The 11027-nt window shown below is 62.4% G+C and overlaps 1 protein-coding gene across 1 annotated transcript; it reads right to left on the bottom strand.

The window, feature by feature from the left end:
- Positions 1-4815: 4815 nt before the first annotated feature.
- Positions 4816-9792, bottom strand: LRRC3 (leucine rich repeat containing 3). Its single transcript, XM_030328817.1, has 2 exons — positions 9678-9792; positions 4816-9038 (listed from the first exon to the last, which is right to left on the bottom strand). The coding sequence occupies exon 2, from the start codon at positions 8878-8880 to the stop codon at positions 8107-8109; it is 774 nt and encodes a 257-aa protein (XP_030184677.1). The 5' UTR covers positions 8881-9038; positions 9678-9792; the 3' UTR covers positions 4816-8106.
- Positions 9793-11027: the final 1235 nt, after the last annotated feature.

The raw sequence follows: 11027 nt of genomic DNA, 5'->3' as shown, positions 1-11027 counted from the left end.
GCTCAGAGCACAGGACGAGGAGGCGCCGTGTGGGGAGAGGACAGCGCGGGGACGCCTTGCGGACAGCCTCTCTGCCCGGTGGGAAAGTGCTAGAGGGTCAGTGGAAACCTGCCCAAAGCCGTCAGAGAACCTTGTGGGCTCGGCTGCCCGTAGGCACATATAAGGACCCGAGCCTGACTGGTCCTGCCTCGTCCCCAGGGAGGGAGGGCAGCAGATGCCGGGGAGAGGAACACCGCCCGCCACGTCCACCCAACAACAGGCTGGGCCCCGCGTGTCAGTCTCCTGTGGCCGCTGTCACAAATTATCACACACTCAGTGGCCGAAGGCAACAGAAATGTATTGTCTTATAATTCTGGGGCTCAGAAGTCCCACCTGGGTCTCACTGAGCCAAAGTCAAGGTGTGGGCGGGGCTGCATTCCCCCTGGAGGCTCCAGGGGAGAACCCCTTCCCTGTCTCTTCCAGCTTCCGGAAGCGAACCTCTCCTTGACTCGAGGTCCCTTCTCCATCTTCGCAGCCAGGAGTGGCAGGCCCGATGCCCTCTCTCTGGACTGCTTTACTCTGGCTCCTCCCCCCACCTCGTCCACCAGCAACAATCTCGAGGACTGCAAGATGCCCACAGGGATGACACAGGATAGCGTCCCTTTCCCAAGGCCAGCTGGCCAGCACCCCTAATCCCACCTTGCTGTGAGACCTGATGCATTTACAGGTTCTGGGGACTGGAGGAGGGCGTCCTTGAGGCCGAGCACTCCCAGGGGCTTTGACCCCTCCCCACTCCTATCCCTCCTGCCTGGGCCCCAGACCCCCTTCTGTGCCCCCAGCACTGGCAGAAGTCGGGTGCCGTCCTGTGCGGGCAGCGGGGCAGAGCTGTGTTCAGTCATGACCCCCTCAAGGTCTCACCCAACAGAGTGTGGTGTTTGCAAAGACTGACGGTCGCCCTGTGCACAAACACAAACAGTGCCTGGTTAAAACTGCCCGGCTCCTTGGATGAACTCTAAGGAGACCCCAAAACTCACACTCCTAGAGGTAAGATTCGGACAAACCCTCCAATGACGCCTCACACTGTCACTATTTCCTACATGTGCGGTTTTTGTGCATGTTGACCAAAAGCTCAGCGCTGTCCCTTTTAATGATGAACAGAGAAACCCACAGAACACTTCAAAGAATTAACACAAAAAAAATACCTTGAAAAATAAGGGAAATCCTGGCCTCCAGGTATTCAATTATATAAAAACAATTCAATTTGGTCTTGGCATAAATTTGGAGAAGTTAAAGTTCCAGGTGTCAGAAAAAAAAAAAGATTCTGAAATGGAATTTTTTCTATTTGGAGGGAAACTTTTTTTTTTAATGTTTATTTTTGAGAGACAGAGCATGAGCAGGGTCTGAGGAGCAGAGAGAGAGAGAGGGAGACACAGAATCCGAAGCAGGCTCCAGGCTCTGAGCCGTCAGCACAGAGCCCGATGCGGGCCTCGAACTCACAAACCGCAAGAGCGTGACCTGAGCCAAAGTCGGATGCTCAACTGACTGAGCCACCCAGGCGCCCCTGGAGAGAAACTTTTTAAAGGTAAACACAAGAGCAGTAAATGGAAAGGGAAGACTATATCTTTGTCACATAGATATTTATATATTTTTAAAAATATCAATAAAGTTGAAATACCAGCACACTGGTACATCCAGGGCTTGACTGGTTCAAATGGCCGACACCCGAGGTCCGAGGCCGTGAGGCCCGCAGCCAAGCGGGAGCAGAGCACGGGAACCAGAGCAAAGAGCGCGAGCAAACATCCACAGCAGAGGAAATCCGAACGGTGGAAAACGGGCTTAAATTCTGATGACTTAAACCCACTTGGAATGGAATGGATGTCACGACGGCAGGTGCTCCTGGGCCCGCCGCGGTGACAGGACCGGCCCGGCCTTCCCGTGGGGCCACATAGTTAAAACCTGAGCAGAGCGGCTCCTGTCTGTCAACAAAGCAAGTCATTGGCTCGGAAAACCTCACGCTTGGTGTCCTAATTATTGTGACATCTGACTGACAGGCTGTGATTCTCGGCCCAGGGCAAGGACAGGAGGTCTGGTGTCCGTCCCGAGCCCTCGCTCCAGCAACTCCAGCGGGCAGCTCTGGAGAGACCAGAGAGCAGGGGAGGCTGGGGCGGGGCGGGGGGGCCTGGCCCCGGCTGACCACACGCAGGGCATGTCAGCACCACCAACCCCGGGAGACGGCAGGACCCAGCCCTCCGGCCGAGCGAGGCCCACCCTGGTGGTGCCCAGGAGTGGGCGCAGAGGGGGTGCTGGCAGATGTGAGACAGCAGGAGTGCTGAGGGCCCTGGAGGGCAGGAGAGTGTGTGCCCATCCAAGGGGGCCACGGCCAGCTCACCCGTGGGATGGACGGCACGGTGGGGGCCGGGCAGCGGTGCGGGGGCCCCGGGGGGCTCGCCGTGTGCGTGGGCTCCGACAGCCGGCCCTCGGGGGAGTCCAGCACTGAGGTGGCCGCTGTTCAGGGATGTCCCAGGGGCCTCCTCCCTTTGGAAGGAATCTCCCTGCCCTTCCGGAAGCCTGTGGGGAGGGACAGGGTGAGGAGGGGAGGCGCAGGGTCTCGGTGAGCACCCTCATCGGCCCCGGCCTCCTCGGGCTGGCTGCGAGTTGGCGGCCAGGTGGGCTTCACGAGGTAAGAGGCTTTCCACAGGTGACCTCCGGGCTGCGGACTCCGTTCCGGAGCCACGCCTGCCAGTGTCACCAGCTGGGCGGACACACAGTCCCCACACCTGCACACAAACGCACTCTTCCCGCTCCGGGGTTTTTGCCACACCTCAACTGCTCAGACGCCTCTGCCGGCTGCTGAGGCTTCAGAGACGGTCCAACGTCTGTCTGCCCCGATGTCTGTCTGCCGTCCACAACCAGCCGGGCATTCACCAGCCTGCAGGACCTCGGGGAAGTCATCGAGTGTCCCCGCCCCCTGCCACTGCCTGCGGCCACACGCCACACCGCCCCCCCCACCCCAGGCTGTTTCTCCCTCCCTTCGCAGGCCCAGCGTCTCCAAGAGGGTCAGGAGAGCTCAGCCCAGTGGGCCTCTCGCTCTGGGACGCGGTCTCCCCACCTCCGTCGCACAGGTACCCAGCAGGCGCTAGGTGCCCGACCTGGCAGCCAGCCCCGCGCCCGCTCCCTCCAGGTCAGTGTCGGTGCCAGGGTGACAGAGGCAGACCCCGCACTCCTGGCCTTGCCGGGCCGGGCCGTGGACGGGCTCTGCTCCTCCTGGCTCCCCTGGCGCTTCGACCTGGGGTGAAACCGAGGCCCGCCTCTGCTCTCTGACAGCCCTCGGGCCCGTCCTTCCCAGAGTGAGAACTTCCAGGCCTGGGCATCAGAAGGCCCAGATTCCTGCCCAGCCCAGCCCCACACAGCTGCCTCCCAAGTTGGGCATCTGTCCCCTCCAGACCTCAGAGTCTCGGCTTCTCGTCTGAAAATGGAAATATTCCCGACAGCGGCCAGGCCCCGGGGGAGTTCGCCAAGGCTGGCTGGAGAGCAGGCCGTCCCACCTGGGGCCTGGGGCTGCTGCAGGCCTCCCCGCCCCTTGCCGCAGGGCCCTGCACCCTCCTGACTCTGGTCCTGAGCTTGGGAAGAAAGCGCACACTGAGATCACAGGAACTCGTGCCCAGCAGGCGCGTTTACTGCGGGTTACGGTGACCTCGGTGACCCTCCCGCCAGCCTCCTGCCCCCACCGCCCTGTCCCCAGCAGCGGCTCGCTCCCACATGGCTAACAATCTCCTGGAGCGGGAGAGCGGAGCCTGGTTGTGGTGCCATCAATCGCCTGGGGTACAGACTCTCCCCGTGGTCAACCTCAAGCTGCCATCATGATGTCGACTGGCTCACAAGATGCCCCCCAACTTAACTATTGGCCGTCGTGAGCCGGTTGGAGCCTGTACGAGCTGGCTCCCGCACCCACGGCACCCCTCTGCCACGCCGTGGGCTCTCAGGTGTGCTGGGTCCGGAAGCTTCAGTACTGGCAAGGTCTGCAGCAAGGAGGAACGGGGGGCAGGTCTGGGTCGAGTGGGTCAGAGACGCAGATAACAGAATCCACTCCAGCCAATGTAAGCACAAAGGGGTTTATTGAGAGGTCAGAGGCAGCGGGGAGGGCAGTGAGACTTTGGACCCAGCTTCCGGGAAAGAGGACTACAGAAACCATGCCAGGCTCCTGCGTTTGCCGGGAGCTGCCACAAATCCAGAACATTCCATCTCTGCCACAGTCTGCCAAAGCAGCCCTGGCTTCTCCCCAGGTAACTCAGTCCAGGATCAACGTCTCCTGTAAATGCATCTGTCGAGAGCCCGCGGCAAGGGAGCCCGGGGAGCAGGTGCAGGAAAGCCGGCAGGGCTGAGGCCGGCGCACAGCGCCCACCGAGCCGTCTCCAGTGCTCGTGACCGGGACCCAGCTCCACCGCTCAGACGCCCTCGCACCCCAGCCTTGACTCAGCTGATGCCCCGGCGTTCTGCTGACCCTCTGGGAGGAGCTGACCCCCTGCAGCCCCGCACAAGGGCGTCTGCATGCACACTCCTTAGACCGCGTGCGGAATCCAAGACGCCACAGGGCGGAGCCAGAAGCGCTGTGCTGTGCAACCCCTGCTCTCAACCGCCTGACTCCCCTCCCCTGCTGCCCGCAGCCACCTTCCATTAAGAAAAGCACACCCGAGGGGCGCCCGGGTGGCTCGGTCGGCTGAGCGTCCGACTCCGGCTCAGGTCTTGATCTCACGGTTCGTGGGTTCCAGCCCCGCGTCGGGCTCCGTGCTGGGAGCCTGCTTTGGATTCTGCGTCCCCCCGTCTCTCTGCCCCTCCCCTGCTTGCACTCTGTCTCTCTCTCAAAAATAAATAAAGAACATTTTTTAAAATTTTAAAAAAAAAGAGGAAAATACACCTGGGTTTACCCAATCGCGTGTCCAATTTAAAACCATCATCCACCCTCACTGCAGGCCAACCTGGGGACTTAGGGCCCCATGGCGGGAGGCGGCCCCCAGTTCCAGGGCTTTAGAACAGAGTCTACAAGAGGAGCCCCCAGTCCCAGCCGTGCAGGAACCCTGGCGGTGCACGTCCTGTCCTCCCCATGGAGCCCAGCTGGGGGCGCCCTCCACGCAGGGGTCTTCTGCCCAGGAGCCCACCCACCAGGGACGGCCCCCGAGTGTCCAGATGGCCCATCCCCACCACTGGGCCACCCAAGGGAGCGACCCCAAAGCCCAAAGTGGAGGCAGGCTGGGGCACCAGGAGGCCACGAGTTATCAGGCGTCCCCTCCTAGGGTCAGGTTGGGGGTGGGACTCTGGGCTCCACGAGGCACATCCACGGTGAGGCTGGGGACCAAGGGAGCAGGAAGCCTCCCCCAGCCCAACCAGAGCAGCTGGGCAGGGAGACCAGGCTCCCCGAAGGGTTCCATGAGCCTCTCACGGCCCCTCGTCACCCCTCTGGCCCTCAGGCCTCCCTAGAAGCCAGACCCCTTCCACCAACCCCCGTGGGAAGGAAGGGCGGCCCCATCACCACCCTGAGCTAGGGTGGCTGCTCCAACCTCCTGCCCCATGGGGAGCCCTGGAGTCACCCTGCCCTGACCCCCAGACCTTGTGACGTGTTACCTCCCACGGTAAACGGGCTTCACAGACTGGAATGTGTATGTGCATGAAGAGCTTTGAAGGTCCCTTGTTTGGGGATCACAGTGAGAGCCAAGGGCCACCCACGTTCCATAAGGCTGTGACCCCACTACCCCTGAGACTGGCCAGCCAAGACACCCCCTTTGTCGCGTACCTGACACTGTCACCACGGATTCTCCCTGGGAGGCCAGCTAGACCCTGCCCCGCCCCGGCAGATTTAAGACGGAAGTAAATGCCCACTGGTGCAGGGCTGGGGCCGCTCAGCCGTGGGGCCCTTGGGGGCCTCCAGCGGGACGCACTCACACGTGGCAGCGAGGAAGGGGGTGGGCCCTGGCAGGGTGTCGTTAAGGGGTCCCTCAAGGGGAGGGGAAAGAGGGGAGACGATGATCGTAGCCCGGGAGAGCAGAGGGCTCCCGGGGACCAGGGGGGGAGCGCACGAGCAGGAAGGAGCTTCGTGGCCCCGGAGTTTAGGGACCCGGTGGTCTTCCTTGGAGGGAGGCGTGCGCTCTGGGACACCCCCTGAAGGGCGAGGTCCCGGAAAGGCCGGGAAGGCCTGGCAGCCGACTGTGGTTCAGGGTACGAGGGAGAGGACCTTCTGGTGTGTCCAGGGTCCTCAACAAGGGCAAGGAGGGAAGGAGCCCCCACGCCCCGCGCACTCCCTGAAGAGCCACATTTGGTGGAATCCAGGCTCTCTGGGCTCATTCTGGCGTAAGAGGAAATGTCGAGTTCCCTGGCAGGGGACAGGCCCCCACAAAGCCAAGGCCTCCCTCACAACACGGAGGCGTACCCACAGGACCCCGGCACGCCGCCCCCGCACCTGTAGCGGGTCACCTCCATCGGGCAAACCCACAGGTGGTGAGCTCCTCGGGTGGTGGCCCCCCTCTCCCCACCACATGCACCCTGGGCGGGTGGGGCCCCTGCCCGGCTGGTCAGCCAGCAGCAGCGCCTACCTTCGTCCCTGGGAGTGTCAGGCTGTGGGAGGCGGCCCTGGGCCCTGCCCCCATCCCTGTACACCTGATCTGGACGGGGGGCAGAGAAGTGGGGGGTTTGGGTGCGGGAGGGTATTTGGAAGCTGACAGCTGTTTCTTTTTAATGCACCATAACTGAAAAAATCATGACCTCGTTTGGACGAGCCTTTTGGGTCTCAGCCGGGGAATGTGAATCTCTGAATCAACACTCAGATAGGATCCCGTGTTCGTGTCCCATGTCAGATCATGCGACGCTTTCCGAGTACAGACCACCCTCTATTTTAATCCTTTCCAAGCATCTGCTCGATGAAACTTGTACCCTTTACACCTCAAGTTCATGAGCAATGTGTCCCAATTTTGTCTCCCCCCCCCAATATTTGAAGCAATTTAAAAATAAATACTCATACAAAAGACATCAAAAAATAAAACTGGGAAGACAGATCACAGTTACACAGGTGGAGGTAATGTCTGCCCCGAACATAAAGTTGTACAGGAATTAGCTCTGAGATTCCTGGTGGCAAAGGTGGAGAGAGAGGCAGAGAGACAGAGAGGAAGGGACAGACTTCCTGTTGCTGGAGAAAGGTAGCATCCCGTCGACTGGCCTTGAGACACCAAATCTCAGTCCTCCCGTCCTGGAGAAGGACCTGCTTTAGGCATCAGTGAGTAGAAAAGCAAGGCACAGCATCGACCCAGGATGACGGGCCTTCCCCCAAACCAGGCTCGGACAGTGGTGGGACCGAGGGCAGGGACGCACCGGTCTGGCTGCGGACACTGCCCTCCTTGACGATCCACTCTGGACCTTTTTCGGGGTTTCTGTCCATGGTTTTCTCGGGTTTTGATTTTTACGATTTTTCCCCCTCTCCCCGGAGTGAAATTTCAGTACAAACGTTACTCTTAACAAACATTCTGAGAATAAACAAAGCTGTTCAAAGGTTAGTTTGAACTACGCTTTTTCACTTACCTCTCGAGAAAAACCTGGTCTCTACTACTTTGCTCTGGAAAGAGTTCTGCGGTCAGATGTGCTCAGGAACCGCTACTCGGGGGCAAGGCAACCCAGTTCTGCGGTGTAGGACTCTGCCTCCAACAGACCAGTCGGCACCCCACCCTCTGCGGGCTGACCTCACGCTCCCGGGCACGAGCCCATTCTTCTCTGAACGCTGTTCACACCCTACGGACGCCACGGGGAAGCGGCCAGCTGAGTGCAAGGGACATGGAACGTCACGACAGGCGGCCCGGTGTTAAGTCCCGACTGGGTCGTTTCCCAACTGTGTCGTGGCGGGCGACGCCGTTTCTCCAAGCTTTGGTTTCCTGGCCCGTCAAGCGGGCCCGACGGTAACATGTTGGACCTGAAAGGCGGCGTGGTGACTAAAACACAACACGAGAGAGGGTTCTGGAAGGGTGGGGTGCTGCACAGAAGGGCTGTGGGGACCCGCCGCTCAGGGGTCTTGCAAGCAGGAGTCAGTCACCATCCCCTACAAAAGTGCTGGGGGACAGGCGGGCAGCGCGCTGCTCCGGCCAGCGGGCGCTAGGGCGCGGGGCCGACGGCGTCCTTGGACGCGGGGGCGCTGGGCAGGGACTTCAGGTACTCCAGGTGCTTCCTGGCGTCCTCCTGGTTCTGGCGCACGTAGTACACGACGTAGGTGATCACCATGGCGAACCAGCCGAACATGGTGACCAGCATGGCCACGTCGGTGGTCTTGTGGTGGGTGCTGCAGAAGCTGACGCCGGAGTCGAGCGCCTGGATGAGCGGCTTGCCCACGTACTCGTCCCGCACGGCCGTGTGGCAGGCGATCTCGTCCACCGACTCGGGGTCCAGCTTCAGCTCCCACAGCGCCTCCTGCAGCGCACACTCGCAGTGCAGGGGGTTGTGGGACAGGCGGATCTTGGCGCTGAGCTTGCCCAGGGCATCCTTGGGAATCCTGCGGATGCGGTTATGAGACAGGTCCAGCAGCCGCAGGCCCCCGGCCAGGCCCGAGAAGGCAGCGGGGCCGATGGTCTCGATGGTGTTCTGGGACAAGTCCAGCTCTCTCAGCTGGTTCAGGTGCTGGAAGGCCCCGTTGGGGATGTGGGCGATCTTGTTGGCATCAAGCTTCAGGAGCACGGCGTCGGCAGGGATGTCCTTGGGGATCTCCTGCAGGCCCCTCGCGCTGCAGTGGACGGCCACGGCCCCAGCGTGGTCAGGGCACTGGCAGCCCTGTGGGCAGGAAGCGCCCAAGCGCAGGCAGAAGAGGAGGAGGAGGCAAGACCCTCCCGTGGGGCCCGGTGGGGCTGAGGGGCTCTGCTTGCCCACGGGGCCCATGCTGACCACGCCTGGGGACACACGACAGCGTCCGCTCACTCAGTGCCGCAGAGCTGCGTTTCTCCCCACTCCCCCGGCCGCCGCTGCGCAAGCGACCATCGGACACACACATGAACTCTCGTTCCTCGCGTGCCAGGAAAAGCGGGGTTCTGTCAGTTCTAAAAGAGAGCAGCAAGCAGCATCAGTGACCGTGCTCCAGCAGGGAACCCCGGAGCGCTCTGACTTTGGGGGGCATGTCACGGGCACACTGAAGCATCTGACCAGCGGGGATCTCTGTAACTTATTTCCAGGGATTCCCAGCGCCACCCAGAAGAGCAAGGACAGGTCGTGCCGACCGCTGGCTGGGTCCAGGAACCCTGGACACACCCACTGCACACCTAGGGGACCAGGGGCTTGCCCGGCCCGGCGAGGGTCCACCGCCCCCCAGCTGCTCAAGGCTGGAAACCGAGAGGACCGGGCTGCAGGGTTCTCTTAAGAAACCGTAACGCAGGGCGGCCGGATGAGCCACCGACTGGCGGCGCTCCCTCTGACAGCCCTCGGGGAAGTGTAGTAAGAGCTAAAGGTCCTCTTTGTCAGCCCCGACAGGACGGCGCACGTGGCAGCGGGGGCGGCGCCTTTTTATTTCAGTTGTGTTAGAGAAAGAAGGAAACCGAGAACAGAAAAGCCAAGCCCCGGGCGCGCGGCCGCGCTGGGGCGTGGAGTGGCGGCGCCGCGCGCCGGGCCTGGCGGGCGGGGCCCGGACCCCGCGACCCCCGCGACCCCCGCGACCCCCGCGACCCCCGGGGCGGGGGCTTTACCTGCGCGGCCGCCTCCGGACACCGTTCTGCGCGACGCTCCCGGCCGCTCGAGCCCGACCCGAGCCACACCCGGGTGCGGAGGCGACCCCGGGCCTGCGCCCACCTCTGCGGCCGCTCGGGACGCGCGCGGCTCTGCCTGCGGCTCCGCGAGGCGGGGCCTGGGGCGGGGGCGGGGCCTGAGGACGAGGGGCAGGGCCTGTGGGCGGGGCTGCAAGGGCGAGACGGGGTGGGGCCTGTGGGCGAGGCCTGCGGTGGGGGCGGAGCTGCAAGGGCAGGAAGGCGTGGAGCCGGGGGTAGGGCGGGGCTGGAGGCGGGGCTGTAACGAGAGGTGGGGCGGGGCCTGGGTGCGGCGAGGGGGCGGGGCTGTGAGGCACAATGGGGCGGGGCCTGGGCGGAGTCTTGGATGGGGCGGGTTGGGGGCGGGGCTGTACTGCATAGTGGGGTGGGGTCTCGGGCGGGGTCTGAGGCCGTGGTGGGGCGGGGCGGGCCTTAAGGCAGAATCTGGGATGAGGCGGGGATTGAGGCGGAGGAGGGGCGGAGCAGGGCTCGGACGGAGTCCGCAGAGGGGTGGGGCCAGGGCAAAGAGGGGCCTGCGGGACAGGGGCGGGGCCTGGGCGGAGTCTGGGGTCTGTTGCGGGGAGGTGGCACCGTTAGACCGGAGGTGGGGCGGGGTCTCGGAGGCTGTGGGCGGGGCTGAGGGCGGGCCGTAGGGCCGCAGACCCAGTCCCTGCCCTGCCGCCCGGCTCTGAGGCTGGGGGCGGTGGGTGTCGGGCGGAGACCGAAAAAGCGGTGCTTTTTCCCGCAGGTCCGCTGCCCGCGGCCCCCGAGGCTGGTTAGTGAGGTTGGGTCTCCGCCCGGCTGGGTCCTGCCCCAGCCCCCACCCTCTCAGGTCCTGGCGAGGGAATGTGGGGGTGGGGTCTAGCGTTTAAGCTGGATCAGAGCCCTCTCCAGGGTTTCAAAAGCATCTTTATTGTGGTGTAATGACACACGTATTTGCATTCGCTGTGCACGCGTGAAGCCATCACCACGAATAATGCAGTAAATAGCCCAGAGTTTCCCCTTTCCCTCCAGCCCCCTCCCCAGGCAAGTACCTGCTGAGCCCAGTCCGTGAGCTCGCGCTTGCTGGAACTTGTATAGGCGGAGTCTAGCTCATTTCTCTCTGCACTCCTGGTACTGCAGCAGTCGATGGTTATTCCTTTGTAGGAGCACGTAATATGAATGTGCCATGCTGTATATGCCCACGTATGTCTCTTATCCGTCTTGAGTTAGTTTGGGTACGTGGCGTGAGATATATAATTCAAGTCTGTTTTTTTCTGCGTGTGGATATTCAGTTTCCAGGGCTGTTTGTTG

Source organism: Lynx canadensis, chromosome C2, assembly GCF_007474595.2.
Source record: "Lynx canadensis isolate LIC74 chromosome C2, mLynCan4.pri.v2, whole genome shotgun sequence".
Lineage (NCBI taxonomy): Eukaryota > Metazoa > Chordata > Mammalia > Carnivora > Felidae > Lynx > Lynx canadensis.
The sequence above is the reverse complement of the archived record's forward strand: the minus strand, read 5'-3'. Positions and strand labels throughout refer to the sequence as shown.